The sequence below is a fragment of the Populus trichocarpa genome, chromosome 8 (assembly GCF_000002775.5).
Source record: "Populus trichocarpa isolate Nisqually-1 chromosome 8, P.trichocarpa_v4.1, whole genome shotgun sequence".
Classification (NCBI taxonomy): domain Eukaryota; kingdom Viridiplantae; phylum Streptophyta; class Magnoliopsida; order Malpighiales; family Salicaceae; genus Populus; species Populus trichocarpa.
In genome coordinates, this window is record NC_037292.2 from 7,520,883 (window position 1) to 7,538,183 (window position 17,301).

Genomic DNA, 17,301 nt, shown 5'->3' on the forward strand with positions numbered 1-17,301 from the left:
AGCTATAATGGTGAAAAGATGAAATTCAAGATTCAGTGGCAAAAAAAAAAAAGAGATAAGGAGATGTGGCAGTCGAGAGAAATGGAAAAGAAAAAAAAATAGATCACCAAGAACATATTGACATTTTGTTTTTGATACACCTAGTACTATTAGAAAAATCTCAACGAAACGATTATAATCACATCTTGGGAGACTACCAAAAAAGATCATAATTAATCATAAATTAACTCTGAAAAAAAAATCATAATCAATTTTAAACTTATTTGGTGGTCTTTCAATGTATGATTAAAATCATCTCATTGAAATTTTTTTAACAATATTGAATGTGTCAAAAATAGAACATTGGTATGTCCTAGTGACCTATTTTTTCTCTCGTTTTTTTCTCTCATACCACATCAGTTTATCTTTTTTTTCTTGTTAATTGGATATTAAATTTTATTTTTTTATTATTGAATATTTATAAAATTTTAAATTGGTTTTATATATATATATATATATATATATATGAATTTGAACGAGACATTGTTTTTTAAATATACAACTCGCCCAGATAATGGAAGGACAAAAAGCTGACATCATTGCCAGCCCACAACGGATTGACGAAAATGGAATCACGCCCTCGAATATTCAACCCCGTACCTTCTTCTTTCTCTCTCTAAACAAGGATACACCGCACATCCAAGATTCGTTTCTGTATGCGACGCCCCGACTTCGATCTCATGCCTTCGTAACCAAGCCATGCTTTTGCTTTTCTCCTCTCCCCTCTCCTTCTCTCTGACTACAACCATAGTTTCTGAGGCCAATCCCTTGTTATTTATCTTATTCTTTTACAGGTCTCACCAGTATTTCCCCTCTCTCTCTCTCTGAGTACAAGCTAGCTAGCTAGCTTTACTGTGTGTGTGTATATTACACAAGTAGTTTTTTTTTTTTTTGCTTGGTTGTCAAGTTTATTCCATCTTGTGATTCTACTTAGATCCCATATTCTTCTTGTTTTTTCGGATCTATCTATGCTTTCTAACAGATCGACCCACCTGTGCTTCTACTTATAATCTATCTTCGCTTCTTCTGCTACCATCACCACCAAGAATAATATCAAGAAGTCAAAAAGGAACTACCTCTTCTCGAGACTGGAGAGTTAGTTATTTGAACAAAAAAGAATGGATTTTGCTGAGAAAATACAAAGGTGTGGTGAATATGTAGAAGCTTTAGAAGAAGAAAGACGCAAGATTCAAGTCTTTGAACGCGAGCTTCCTTTGTGTTTAGAGCTTGTTACTCAAGGTTTTGTGCCTTTTTTTAAGAAAAAATCTTGGACCATTTTTTTGGCGAGCTAAAGAAAGATTGAATTTTTGAAGTTTGTGTGTTTGTTGCAGCGATTGAGGCATGTAAGAGGGAGTTATCAGGGACAACTACGGAGTATAACATGCATGGACAATCAGAATGCTCTGAGCAGACATCAAGTGAAGGGCCGGTTTTAGAGGAATTTATTCCTATCAAGAGAACTCACTCTTATGATGAAAATGATAATGAAAATGACGATCATCAAGAGCAGCAATCACATGATAATAGTAAGAGAAACAAGACTAGCATCAGCAGCGGTAACAATGATCACAAGAAGAAATCTGATTGGCTTAGATCTGTCCAGTTGTGGAATCACTCCCCGGATCTACCACAAAAACAGGTACTGTAATGGCCAACCCTTGTGTGGGTTAATGAGAAAATTGAGACAAAAAAACAATGGTTTTTACTTTGCGTGTTTGATTCTTGCAGGATCTGCCAAGAAAGGCAGCGGTGACAGAAGTGAAAAGAAATGGGGCTGGAGGTGCATTTCAGCCCTTCCACAGGGAGAAAAGTATAGGGAAGACTAGTAATCAGGCAATTGCCAAGGCACCAACTTCAGTGCCCGCTTCCACAACAAGTTCAACAGCGGTTGTTGCGACAGGAGGGATTGGTGGTGGAAGCAATAAAAAGGAAGACATAGATGGGGGAAATCAAAGAAAGCAAAGAAGGTGTTGGTCACCTGAGCTGCATAGAAGGTTCTTACATGCTCTTCGACAGCTTGGTGGTTCACATGGTGAGTTAGTGATTCTTTTTGAGGGGAGGTTATGGTTTTGTTGTGCCATTGCTGTGAATTGAATTTGTGTTGATATGTGGTTGTGATTTAATGTAATGCAGCTGCAACACCAAAGCAAATTAGGGAGCTAATGAAGGTGGATGGACTTACTAATGATGAAGTCAAGAGTCATTTACAGGTTGCTATCTATGATTATACATACGCTGTTATTCATAAATTTATCTTCAATTAGGAAAATGGAATATGGTTATCAAAATCCACCAGGTTGATAATTTGAACCCGCATTGCTTGGAAAAAAGTTGAAGCTGGGTAGAAAGCTTGCTTGAATGCCAGTGGAAAAATTAGTGAACATGTAGTTGGGTTCGTAGACAGGATTGTCTACTATTTGCTTAGGAATTCTGAATTTGGAAAAATACAGATCTGGCGTAACAGATTCAAGATAATGATCTTCATGCGCAGAAATAGAATGAAGTATATGCTGGTTTTTTTTTTTTTATAAAAGGCGAGAATTTTTATTATGCCGGCCATGTAGTGGATGGAAAACCAGCAAAGGAACTAAAAATTTCAGCTGTTTATTTATGTCTTGTATGTGAAATCAAGCAAAGCATTAATCCTGTTTTATGTTTCATTTGTTTCAGAAATACCGTCTGCATACAAGAAGACCAAGCCCTACTATCCACAATAACAGCAATCAACAGGCACCACAATTTGTAGTTGTTGGTGGTATCTGGGTTCCACCACCCGAATATGCAGCAGTGGCTGCCACAACCGCCTCAGCGGAAACTTCCCCTATTTCCGCTGCCAACGGAATCTATGCACCAATAGCTGCAGCACCACCCACAGTCCCTCAAAAGCCACACCATGTACAATATGAGCCCTTGCAATCAGAAGGAGGGGGCAGTCATAGTGAAGGGGGTGCTCATTCTAATAATTCCCCTGCTACATCTTCCTCCACACATACTACAACAACGTAACATCCCCAGTGTTTTGACTGCCATTGCATAAGAGTGGTTTAGAATTTTTGTAACCAACACTATAGATCAAAGGCTATATGTAATGAGATAGACATCATTCTGAATCTTCGGGTGCAACTTGTTTTTCTTGTTTTCTGATGTGTTATTTTCTCGTTACCATTTTTTTCTTAATTTGGCAACTCGTCAGCTGAAAAGATGAATAATGATCCATGTACTTTACGACCATTGAGGTTTCCATAAGATTGAAGACAGACAAATAAATTACACTGGTAAGAGATCAGAAGACAATGCAGCAGGCATCAAATGCTTACCGGACACAAATCTATATATTCCTTAACATACGAACTTCTGTTGTTCTGGTACAGGTCATTTATCGTGTATCTAGGACAAGAAGCAACTAACGAAAGGTCAATTGCAATATTGGCCCCTGGCCGCTTTCTATTTTTTATTTTTTCGCCACTTTGCTTGCAATCGAATGGTTCTTTTCTTACTATTCTTTTATTGGGAACGGCTTGATTTCGAAGGAAACATCATTGGAATTCAGGGAAATGCTTGATTAATTTCCAAGCAATGGCCTTCGTCTAACAATATCACCATCAAAACATTGACCAACGGCCATTTAAGCAACAAATTCATTCCCTCCTAGAAAAAAAGAAAAGAGAAAAGAAAAACTTGACTTGTCCAGAAATCTCTATGAAGGAAATAGATAGCTGAAGCCGAATTCTTCACATTTTAAAAAAAAAGAAAAAAGTGGTTGGGTTTAAATTGTGTCCCTCACACTCCGTATATTAACAATCAAAGAGATAATTAAAGATATTTGTTCAATTTTTTTAATTTTCGGGGATGGAATTTCAGGAAATACCAATAAAAACTAGATGGGCATCTAATAACAATAATATCTCAAATTGCTGTCCATGCGCGGATAACACAGTTCTTTCTCAATTATTACCAAGAAAAATCGGCACTGCCCACATCAGATATCTTTTCGCCCAGCTCTTAATTTCGAACTGAAGGGATACAATGTGAAAATGAGAGAATGTGATAAGCACCTTTCTGCATTTAATTAACTTTTACCTTACCATACAAAAGCAGGTGCTAAACATGTTCAAATATCGAATTGAATGTGTTTACCATACATAGAGGCCCAACTTTTGATTGTAAAAACGCAATTTTCTTGGAACAAATTTGTAGTCAGCCACATCCGTGACCTTTTCCTTTCAAAAGATTTTTATGGGAGCATCGTTTTTGTAGCCAAAAAAAATATAAAAAATTTGAAGACAATTGAGTTGATATTGGAAGGTTACTAAAAAATCTTAGGTATAAGAAAAGAGTAACCCTAACTAGTGTATTGGCACAATATTTTGTTCATGGACCGATATGAGGACTGATTCAGGGAATGATTTCTAGCATTACTTGAATGGGGATTGGCACAAGAAATAAAAATATATATATATACAGGAGCGGAAAGTTATAGGGTCGTGAGATGCAAGGATTCGTCAAACCTTACAAGAGACCTTGCTTGCCGAGCTAGCTAGCTAGTGATGTGGAATTGTGGATCACAGTGGTATCATTGAATCAATTCTGATAAAGCTTAGTCAACGACACTACTTATAAACGCGTTTTTGGTAGTTTCTGCATTGATTGAAGAAAATATTGCATGATGTTGAGCCGATTCTTGGAAACCTGTAACAGGGGGATTCACCAATATAATTGGTGATCCATGTTGCATATTGGACGGGGATATACACTAGCTGTCCTAATGACAACATGTTACACGAAAAAGATTGATAGTGACTGTTTTTTTAAAATATTTTTTATTTATAAATATATTAAAATAATATATATTTTAAATTTTATTTATAATATTAACACATCAAAATAATTTAAAAATATAAAAAATAATTTCAAATAAAAATAATTTTTTTGTTGAAAACACGTGATCGACGGTGAAAACAAACCGGCACTAACAAAGAAGAAGGTGATGTTTTATGTAATATTTTGCTTGTATAGTGGTGATATTGGCACCGATTTAAAAAAACTCGCTGCTAAAAAATAATTTGTATTTGGTTTAGAAAGATGTTGATAGCATATGATATTAATTTGGCTATGAAATTGTGTTCTCTCTTCAATATCACAGAAATGGAGAAAACATCAATTTAAATTAAATATTATCCCCGCTGATATTTTTCACAATCAAATAAATTTTAAAACAACGATTGTACCAAACAAATGTCCAATCACGATACGAAAGCATACTTTAAATACCAGAATGAGCATGCAAGCCCGAATATGCAAGAATATTATTTTTGTGCCAGGCCGACACGTCAAAGCATAGGACAAGGGTGTGAAGTTGCTGCAATTTCTATAATTTATCTCACTACACGTTCCTTGCAATAAAAAACAGAACAAAGAAATATACTCTCCCAATGCGTACAATTCCATGGCCCACCTCCGAATATACCGCATATAGTATCATATTTTAATTTTACTCTGCCGACTTTGATTGGGAGCTTTTTTCTTATATAAAATATAAACCTGAAATGTGCATCGTGAGTAATCATTATCTTGGTGTCCCGGTATATTCTCTCGGCGTTTTAAATTATATTCAGGCAACCATGGTGTTAAAGGCTTGTATATTTGTTTTTTAAAATGTTTTTTATTTAGAAATATATTAAAATAATTTTTTATTTTTATTTTTTTAATATCAAAACATAAAAAAAATATCAGGAATATAAAATTTTAATTTTAAATAGTAAAAAAATTTATAAAACACCATTTATAATTTATAATGCAATTCTAAACAACGCCGCCGCCCTGGTGAGATCTACTCATACCTAAAAATCTTACCGTCCAAGATTCCATGCCAATTATAATATATTTTACTTGTCAAGAGGGTGTACTTGGTACACATGGGACCAACCAACCATACATTTACACCTCATCTCGTGTGTTTGAAAATATATTAATATTAGTTTTTTTAAATATTTTTTTATTTTTTAAAAATTATTTTTAATATCAATATATTAAAATAATTCGAAGAAATAAAAAATAATATGAAAAAAAATTATTTTTTTGAAAAATTCCAGTTTTTATTTTGTCATTCAAAGTAGATTTAATGTTGTGGTAACTTATATTTTTTATCAACCAATAAATAAATAAAAATTACATTAATTTTAAATCTTGATTTTATAAAAATAACATACTTTTTATTAATGGAGACTTGTTTTTTTTATTATTTTACATATAAAAATCCTTTTGTAATATTTTTACAAAACATACATTTTTTTAGATTTTCTTTTTTAAAACCACAACTAAAAATGTCTTTTTAAACCACAATGTCAAACATACATTTACATCTCTTTATCAGTCTACAAAAATCACATACATATATATATGTATAAAGTGTCCTCTGTTTAAATTGATAGGGTTTTCATCGATGAGTAATATTTTAGTATTTGAGCATGAATTTTTGGTATGTTTTGGTTGCAGATCTTGTAAAACATAGACATGAATCCATGGGACTTGGAGTTGAACTTGCAAAATACACACTATAGTACAGGAAGATAGGGGGGTGGGTGTGATTTTTTTTTTTTTAAGTTTAACATGGGTGTCCGGGCCAGTTTGCGCGTACCTCGACTAATCCCACGGGCCCTGAAGTTAACGACCATGTAAGCCTCCAGTGGTCATCATATGAGCAGCCACAGGGCTTGAACCTGAGACCACAAATGAAGCAAACCTCTTGGTCCCAAACTCTTACCACTGGGCCACCACTTAGATGGTTGGGGGGCGGGTATGATTAAAACAACGGGACGTGGAGTGTTTTATATATATATAAGTAAAAACAAATTAATAAAATATCATAGTTTAAAAAATAATATATTCTAGAGAGTTGCAAATGATGTGCACCAAAATTTCTCTATTTCTTTCATTTTTCTCTCAATTTTCTTTTTATAATTTATAACGAGAAGAGATGAGAGAGAAAATAAATAAAAAAAGACCTGAGAGACATATTAAAACTTCAATGACGACACCATCGAAAAAATCTTGACGAGACAAATCTAACAACACCAAGAAAATTTATCAATTGTGATTATGGTGGGTCATTAAAGTTATCTAAAAATAAATGAGGCACTAGTCACCTTTTAACGACTTGTGTGATCCACTCCAATCATCATTTATGATTTTTGTTGATATTATTGAATTTGTCTTGTTAATATTTTTTTATAATAATAATATTATTATTATTAGAATTTTAATATATCTCTGATATTTTTTTTATTATTGAAAATTATGTCATATCATTTTATAATTTAAGGGAGTTGTTACCGACGCATATAAATATCAATTTTTTATCTCAATGTGCTAAATTGCGAAAAAAACTACGGAGACGTGTCTCTTCAGTGAATCTTAAGGCTAAATGACTCCTGCAGCTACTTAAAACTAATAAAGTCATTTCTTGGTTTACGTGGTGAAGTGTCATTCTGATGGGACTTCTGAATATTCCGATGGCCTAACAGAAAAATCAGAAGAATATCATTTTTTTTTTGCCATGTCAAAGGCATGATGCTTTTATAAATGTTGATACTTGAAGTTTTACCGTGTATTCCGAGAGAGAGTGTGTTTAACAGTATGTTGATGCTTTTATTGCATGACCGCTTCAGAAAAAAACCTCAAATCTTAATTGATGAAGGCTCTCCATGGAAATGGCTACTTTCAGTACAAGACAAGTCTGGGTTCGTGCTTGTGCTTGTGCTTGTGGGCATTCCCATTTAGACTTATTTTGGTACATTGAACTGTCCATATGAGTTCAAGGACGGACAATGTATGAAGAACAAGAGATTTGAAACCGATAAAAAAAGAACCAAGAAGCCTGCAAATTGTTTAATCCATCTGCTTTCCAGCATTTATTACAGCATGTGATCCCTTAAAACAGAAATTGTTCAAGGTTTGGAAATGCAGCTGCATTAAATACTCCGTAAAGAGCTTTGCCACCCTTGGGTGTGTTTAACATTGTATTTTGGAAATATTTTTGAAAAAAATTATATTTTTTTATTTTTTTATTTACTTCAAATTAATATTTTTTTTATTTTTTCATATTATTTTGATATGCTGATGTCAAAAATAATTTTTAAAAAATAAAAAAATATTTTTTTGATGTGTTTTGAAATGAATTTTTTTAAAAAAAGCAACCGCTATTACACTTCAAAACACACTTAAAAAAAAACTAACCTAATTTTTGTTAATTTTTTATAATAAATAAATAACTTGCCATCTTTTTACCGGTCGCAAGTCTAGTCATCAAATACTTACGAACAATTTTGCCATCTAAACTAGTTTCCGTCATGAACCTGTGCACTGTGCACACCTACAACTAGTAACCGATTTCCATATTTTATTATTGATGAATCTAAATAAAATATAATTAAAACTTTAAATAAAAAAATAAATTCAAAAAATTCTTTCAAAATACACTTTAAAAAACATAATATATAGTCGAGACTCAAGAAATATAAATTCGGGCATGGTGGCCTGACCCGTACTGGGATGGGCGTGCTGACACGCCGAATGCCCAACAGAGGGGCTGGGCACCCCAACACTCTCTTGGGTTCGGGCACGCACCCCGAGCCCAACGTGTTCGGGATTGGAAGCGCACTCCAAACCCAACATGTTTGGGTCGAGACAGCATGCTTGAACCCATTTTTCATCTTTAATGATTTAGAATCTAACACTTACCAGAGATTTTTTTGAGATCCCACGTTGGTCTTATATCAATAAAAAATTACATTTTATAAGTACCAGCTATCGATCACCTGACTTACCAGATATCACCTCCTATTATCATAGTTATTGATCACTTTAGCTTACCAGACATTACCTGCTACTAGTTACCTGCCCTTGATCTTTGTATATCAAGTCACCAGACTTGACTAAAAAAGAATGAATTAAATTGCTTGAACACATTTCTTAAGCATGAGACTCAGCAATTATATTACATATCATTGAAGAATTACTTGCGTTTTAATGAATTACATGACAGCATAATTTCAAAGAAAGTGCAAAACCATAATGTAACTCACCAGTGATTGCACTGTACGTACGAACACAAATCGGAAACAAAATTTTCCAGTTTCTGTATAAAATTGCCACGGCAGTTTTTATACCATCTTAGGTTGGCAAACTTCTTAAGTATGCAAGACTACATTTTAATTTGTATCTTAATCCCATTGCACAACTGTACATTAATGAAGGCATCTTCAGCAATAATGAATTAATTGCAAAGTCATTTTCTATTCATTTTTATAGATAATATTCGGAAAAGACCCACGTAATACATAGCAAGGGAGCCAAAAATTTCCATAATACTTCAACGGTCAAAGAAAAATCCAATTCAAGTTACAGAGATCATTCCCTTTACTTTGGTTGTCTTTTACCCCCTCACCCTTACTAGTCGTAGATGATCCGTTTCAACGCTATCAACTAGCTAAAGAAAGAAAAGAGATATGGAAATTTACATATTTGATGAAACAGTAAATTTACTAAAATATGATCCGTACGAGCAACTTAAAAATTTCAAGGTTCTGAAATTTCCAGCGGCACACCAGGGGTAGGCTCAAGTGCCTGAGTATCTGGTAGTTCCTTCGCTAAAAGCTCCTACAAAAATAGAAGATTTTGATGCCTCAATGTTCAGCTTTGTATGCAGGAAAAATTCAACAAATAGAGAGGACAAATGATCCTGGGGCTAGAAAAGAATGTTTACAACAATCAAAGAGGACATATAGCTGCTGCTTGTCAAACTACCGTATTTTAACCCAAAAAAGAGAGACCAGAACTGATTCCAGACTGTCAGCAATTCATTGTTGACTTACTGCAAAACGCATTTTCTTTTTGTAATATGAGGACATAACAAGAAGAGAACTATATTGACTATTCACCAAATAAATCTGCCCGCAGTGTCCCTGAAAGCCCAGCTAGCTAACACCCCAGCACACGATGATATTAATTTAGTCAACCACCAGTCACACAAATATGACAACCTCAAAATGGCATCTATGTATTTACAATGTAGCTCATATACCTTCCACACAGGGATATCCACCACAGAAGTTTGACATCACTCAGTTGGACTTGACATAGCTTAGACAAGATTCTTTGCACAAATACAACCAAGTGATTTGTAGTTCTTACGATATATCGTAATATTGCAGATGTGCATAAAAGTAAGATATTTTTAGTTGTCTTTCCGTTTTTTTCTTCAAATTATAAACTTATTATTCTTTCATTTTCAAATAAAACTTGACTCGAATAAATTGGTTGAACAAATTTTCATTTTCCCTTTTTCTTCCCCAGCTTTGCCTACTATGAAATTGTACTACTTTTGGGCAAAGTTTGATTAAATCTTGAAAGGAGTGACAACAATCAACTTTTGTCACAATGATTAGGCTGTTTTTGATAAATCACAAAATGGATTCATGAAGAGGCTCCTTATCTTCCGGTACTCAGTTGAGAATAAGGGAAAGGAGAAAAATAGCAGTATTTGCATCGCATTCCAACAATATATATCCCTTATATAATCTACTATTCTCTCCCGTATTGTACTACATCAATTTAGGAGCACTAGCCTTGCAATTCATCTCATACAGCACATAATAGTTAAAACATGACACAGTTACCCCATATTGTTTTTGCATTATCCAGAATCATGCACCCCTAAACTGATTTTACTCTATGAGAACTTATGTAGTCTGTAGGTAAAAAGATAGCAAACCTTGAATGATTCTACTGTTCCCTCTGCCTGAATGATACTGGCAAGAAACCCTTTGCCATCGAGGTCTCCATTTTTCATTGGTACAATAAACCTAGAAAATAAGGACAAGTCAATAAAAATATATAGCAGCCATAAATAAGTACGTCAACAGAGATGTAAAAAACAAGGTACAGGCTGAGTACTTGGCACGCAGCAACTTCGCAAGTTTAACTGCATCTTCTTGTCCTGAAACCAAAGTAAATTTAGGCAGAAGCTGTTTGATGACTGGTGTGATAACAATGTCAGCATGCTCCTTCTCAAGAAAATCCTTGTTATATACACAGTGAGGCTCATAGTAGAGTGTTAATTGACCTCGTGAAGAATTGATGAGGTATCTGAGTTCATAACCAGATAGTCACTTAATACTGGAATGGGTACTGAACATAGATAACACACGTAATTAGTACACCTTTGCAAGCACAGAAACTCTTACCCATTCTCAGGGCGCTGCCAAGGAGGACCTAGAACTGGCCCTGCTGTTGCTTTAACTCCAACTTTAGAGCCATTTCTGGCATCAAATTCAGAACTCTCACCAGGTTCTAGATAAATGACCTGAAAGAAATCTGAGGGCCTTGTTTGTATTTGAATGAGATGTATTAAATCATCGTTACATGAAAAATACATGACAAATTATCTTTTATCGTAGCATTGCATGTCCAATCATAAAGCTTCAAACTGTTTTGAAGTAACTTCAGTGCATGGATTATTCATCACAACATCTACATTGGGAAGGGGAGAGTAGAGAGTACACATGCACTGGCAAACCTTGTAAGTCCATCCAAAATCATGTTTATGTGGTATACTGGTATGACCATAGCTTTTTCAATGTAATAATGAAGCCATAAATTATGCTCTGCTTCAATCTAACAATGGCGCAGGCTCAAATCTAGAAAAGTGACTGCATGGTATCGGCAAGTGTTTAGTCTGCCTTAACTAACAAGCGTGCGCCCATACACGCATGATTGCAACCACTCATGTAGTCTCTTACCCAAGCAGGCCTGTGATACACGGACCATGCACAACCAAGAACTTTTTTTCAAAGGGAGAATGACTAGAGTAACTTCATGACTCTTCCTCTTGTCTTGTAGCAAGTCCAGTAGTTTATTGAGTAAAAGAAGCTTATTACTCTGCAGAATAAATTTCTGAAGCTCTGGAAATGTGACATTACTTCTTACGAGGACAGAAAGATCATAATTTCTCCCATGAGTGATGGCATGGGTGATGATGTGCTTAGAAAGAAGAACTTTATAGAAGAATCCTACTGAGGAAAAAATGTGACTAGATAGATACTAGTGAAGTCAAGATTGATGCTTTAAAGTTTAAAAGTCATTATGCTGTCTTTTATATCTCTTTCCAACGGTAGATAATGTTCATGTCCCATTTTAAAAAAAAAAATGCATTTACTCAAGAAATAAGCATATCTAGTCAATGCAACCAAAAATGAGAGATAAAATTTGCGATCGAGAGAAACTTACATTACTAAAAAGGGGATCCAGCAAAGGCTTAGCATTTGGAGTTGCAATGACTCTGAGATTTGGATATGATTCAGAAAGTGGCTTTAGGGTCTTTAAGTGGCAATGGTCATCGAGGCTTTGAGTGATCAACAGGCAATCCACTTGAGGAAGATCACTAAGCTTCATTGACATTATATTACCAATTTCCATCAATCACAATCATTCCCACAATAAATTACAAAGGAAAATAATTGTAAAATGCCACTACCGAGCGTAGCCCCACTTTAATAGCTAGTAGGCTACAAATTAAATTGACTCTGTATATGCTTGGACGACTAAAAAGGCAAAGAGCATAGGGTCAAAATTCCGCAGGCAGTTAACACTTAACAGTTCAAAGATTAGAAGGAGCAGTACCTGGAAATTCTTAAGGACCTTCTTGGCAGCATCATAAAGCCATGGAATTCCAAAATCTAAGTTACCCACCAAGATTGGGTCAACCAAAATATTAGCCCCACCTACCTCCCACAACCAGCTATTCCCCTAAAATTAAAAAGAACGAAATGGATACTATTTCAAAAAGAAAAAAAAACTGAAAACAGATCAATCATGCATAAGGCAAGGGATGCCCAGATGAAGAAGAAACCGAAAATATCACCTCTAAGTAAGTGAGCCTAAACACATCAGTGTCGGTGGCAGCAGAAGCGGACCCAACAGTGCTCTCTTCTTCAGAGACAACAACCTTATGACACCTGTTTCTAGGTAACTTGAATGATCTTGAACTGTGGCTGATTGGAGTATTATAAGAAGAGGATAGATCAAGACGGGTGGGTGAGGATAGCTTAAAAGGAGAAAAGGGTCTGGTTGTTCTTCTACAAGAATTATAGAGAAGAGAATAATAATAACTGTATTGAACAAGAACAGCCATGAGATGATAATGAATTTAAGGAAGGAAGATTAAGACAGAGTAAAGACTGTTTTTTAGGTTAGTTTTTTTGTTCTCTGCTCTGGTGTTTCTTCCCGCGAATTCTTCCACTAAACTTCTTTCTGGTCGTGAATGGCTAGCGACTTGGCACATTTGCATGGATTTGATTCTGCCACGTGGTTAACAACAACCCATCTTTTCTGATTATGGCAGATCTGATTGGCTAAAAAGTAACAATGATTCAAAATGCTTAATTACATCTACATTAAAAAAAAAATTTACTTTTGATATTAATAGATTAAAATTATAAAAAATATCAACTTTATATTAAAAAAATAGTCACAGATCCTTCTCCCAGGGTAAAACTACTCTGCAGCCTCTGATTGGGTCAGAAAGAGTCGAAAGCAGCTTTGCACTTTGCACTTCAAAATTTAAAATCAAATTTTGGTTTCTTCACCCACTGATAAATTGGATTTAAAGATAATTATCTAAATGAGAAAGAATTGCCCGTAAACAATCGTACAACCAATCAAACACTAAACAAACACCTTTGTTCGAACGACCCGACCACCTTCGGAATTGAGCCAGTACTAAACAAAAAGGAATATCCTTCTCACCTTGTACTCGTATTAAAAAGGTGAGGAGGTCGAGAAGTTTTTTTTACCTTTGCATCCACAAAAATGAAGACCAGTCACAGGGATACTGTACAGTGGCTCTCTGCACGTCCACAAAAATCAAACAATATTCGTAAAAGAACTTGAAAAAAAAAAGCAACAAAAAAAATTAAGAAAAAAATTTAACAGAAAAAAACTCAATGAGAATAATTTTTTAAAAAAACATAATTTTAAATAAAATAAATTATAATTAAAAGAATTGGACCACACTAAAGATTAAAAAATTATAAAGAAGTGAAATTAAAAATTATTTGTAATATAGAGTGAAAAAATAGAAAAGAAAATATAGAAGGCTAACATATAGAGTGAAATCTTTAACCTGGATTCAATCAATAAACCTAATTTTCAACCAATTTAATTTCGAATGATGATATCAATAAAAAAATATTAATAAAAAATACAAAATAAAAAATAAAAAATTATATAAAAAACCCAAGGGGGATGCAATTTAATAAAAAATAATTAAAAAATAATCCCACATAAAATAAATAGAAATTAAAAGAATAAGGACTAGATTTTAAAGATTAAAAAAATCACAGGGGTGAAATTAAAACATCTGTAAAAAATAAGCAAACCCAGGCAAACATACTAAATCCGGTCAAATCTTAAAAACTCGCAACTTATGAAACCCTGAATCCGGGTCCAATCAAGAAGTTTATTATGAGCCAATTTAAAAATATAAATTTTAAAAACTTGTCAAAGCAAAAAAATTGACAATTAAAGGAACAAGGAATAAATTTGATAGGAAAAAAAAAACAAAGGAGGGTGAAATCATAAAACAAAACCAATTTAAAAACGATCCAAAGTAAAAACTTGTTGAGGCAAAAAACAAATAGCAATCAAAAAAATAAAAATAAATTTGATAGGAAAAAAAAGGAGGGTGAAATTGTAAAAAAAAAATCAATTTAAAAAGATGACTCAAGACAAAAAAAAATACCAATTAAAAAAATGATTATCGAATTTGAAAAATAAAAAACAAAGCAAGAGGGGTGAAATTGAAAAGGCGTGCTAATTTTATAGATTATTCAATATAAAAAAATCAGAATAAAAAGAAAATTGACCAAATTTGAAGAGCCAACAAATTAAAGGGTTGTTCTTGAATTTTTAAGGGGTTGGCGTGAAAATCTAGGTGGGGAGAGAGAGAGAGGAGGGGGGGAAGAAATAGTTGTCGGCGCTAAACCATCGTGGATGGTGGCACATGCACCGTCTCATCGGGTCGGGGATGTCAGGACCTATCAAACGCCATCCTGGAATGCGGCTAGAGGTATAGACCTAATCAAGAGAAAAAGCTAGCATGAGGAACAATTTCTTCTTTTTTTTCTAAAAAAAAGAAAGTTAAAAAAGCATGATATCTTGCAACAAAATAATAGTTAAAAAAATACAAAAAAGTTAATATCTCAATTAATCTAATATGGAGGAAAAAAAGTAAAAAGTGACATGGGTGAACCTGATCAGGCATGGCAACCATGCAAGCCATGTCATGAGAGCGATATAAGAAGAAGAAAAAAGAAGCCAAAGTTGAATCTCAAACAAATCCAGTGTCGAATGATGAAATGGAAAGGAATGTCAATTTCTTAAAAAAAAAACTCAACAAATCAAACTCTGCAATCCGGATCATATGAATGAGATAACTGAATAAAATACAATATGGAAAACATCACACGTCTTAATTAAAAAAAAAAAACATAATGCTAAAGGATGGAATGCAAAAAAATATTAAATTTAAAAAGAGTAACCATGAAAAAAATTCAAGTCAACCCAAACCAAACCAAACCATCAATCTCGCAGTCCAAATGATGAAATTATAATAGACAAGTAGAAAAGAAATCATTAAAAAATCACGAAGTCTGGTGTAGAAAAACCTCAATCTTTGAAGGATAGAATAAAAATAATAAATTTTAACATTAATAAAAATATAACAAATAGCAATAAATAAAATGTGGATTAAACTCAAAGATTAAAAAATTTAAGGGATCGAATAGAAAAATAGTTATAATCTTGTAAATTGTTTAAAAAAACTATTCCAAAAAATTGAAGGATGGAATAAATAAATAATATCAATTTAAAGAATCAGTAAAAAAAACAACAACAACAAATAATGATAAATAAAAAGACAAGATAATGAGGGTCATTTTCAAGACTAATAGAAACTTCTACAAAAAAACAACTAAAAATAGGAACCGAATTTCCAATTGAATAAATGTTGAATGATGAATCCATAAAAAAAAATAGATTTAACAATTGAAAAAAAAAAACCTCGACAATCCATGCAAACCTGGTTGAATCTCTAAAACTTGCAACTTGTGAAATCTTTGACTCGAGTTCAACTAAAAAACTTTATCCCTAACTGTTTTAAAAATATCAATTTAAAAAACTTGTACGAGTACAAAAAATAGCATTTAAAAAAACAAGGATTAAATTTGATAAGAAAAAAATTCAAAGAATGATGAAATTGTAAAAAAAAAACAATTTAATAATTGATCCCAAACAAAATAAACAATAATCAATAGAATGAATATAAAATTTGTAAGATTAAAAAATAAAATGGGTGAAATTGATTTTTTTAAAAAAATTTAAAATAAAAAACAGTAATTAAAAGGCCGATAACTAAATGTCGAGGAAAGAAAATAGAAATGGTTGGTTTAAAATTTTGAAGGCTGGTGCACTATCCAAGGAGGATAGAACAAAGAAGATAAAAAAAGAAATGGCCATTAACACTATACCAAAAGTGTGTTCGGCTCACGCGTCACTCTATCATGTAAAAGGTGCCGAGACATTTTAAATGGTGTAGCGGAAGATAGCGTTTGGTAATCAAACAACCTTTCACGTGTCGTTCAAAAGGCACGGGGGCCACCCACCTTTTAGCACGCGTGTGACAATTATTAAAATACAAAAATACATTTAAATTATGTTAAAATTAAAAAAAAAATCATGATAGAAAAAAAAAACCTATATGATAATTTGTTAACTCAGCACCAAGAGACAACTAATCACTTTAATTTTAACCAAACAAATTTGAAAAACATAAAGCCCCACATTTTTTGTTCCAGAGAATTTAAGTAACTTAACTGTTTTAAAAAATTAAAAAGACTAATCTACCCTTGTTATTTTGAGAGGCAAAGTCATTGTAATACTATTCTAATTAGGGGTAAGAAAAAAATAAAAAAATTGATTAAACCGAAAAAACTAGAAAAAAAATAACTGAAAAAATTGAATTGTTGGAAAAAAACTGATTAGAATATTTAAAAAATCAATCGGTTTAGTTCCATAAACCTAAAATTAAAAAATCGAGTCGAAAAAAAAACCAAGCCAAATAAAAAAACAAAACCAAACTGAAACCAAACCCATTGGAAATTATAAAAAAACCCTCAATAAACAATATAGTTTTTGGTTTTTAATATA

General features: G+C 33.2%; 2 protein-coding genes across 2 annotated transcripts; one reads left to right on the plus strand and one right to left on the minus strand.

Moving 5' to 3' along the window:
• The first annotated feature begins 589 nt into the window (after window positions 1-589).
• On the plus strand, window positions 590-3,149 carry LOC7483936 (transcription factor HHO2). The gene is made up of 5 exons (XM_024606281.2): window positions 590-1,278; window positions 1,371-1,678; window positions 1,768-2,071; window positions 2,173-2,249; window positions 2,710-3,149. Exons 1-5 carry the CDS (start codon window positions 1,158-1,160, stop codon window positions 3,043-3,045), a joined length of 1,146 nt encoding a protein of 381 aa, XP_024462049.1. The 5' UTR covers window positions 590-1,157; the 3' UTR covers window positions 3,046-3,149.
• A 6,225-nt stretch (window positions 3,150-9,374) lies between these two features.
• On the minus strand, window positions 9,375-13,388 carry LOC7483937 (uncharacterized). Its single transcript, XM_002312346.4, has 7 exons — window positions 12,959-13,388; window positions 12,718-12,843; window positions 12,325-12,483; window positions 11,283-11,401; window positions 10,993-11,184; window positions 10,811-10,901; window positions 9,375-9,696 (listed from the first exon to the last, which is right to left on the minus strand). The coding sequence occupies exons 1-7, from the start codon at window positions 13,226-13,228 to the stop codon at window positions 9,616-9,618; spliced, it is 1,038 nt and encodes a 345-aa protein (XP_002312382.1). The 5' UTR covers window positions 13,229-13,388; the 3' UTR covers window positions 9,375-9,615.
• Between the last annotated feature and the right edge of the window lie 3,913 nt (window positions 13,389-17,301).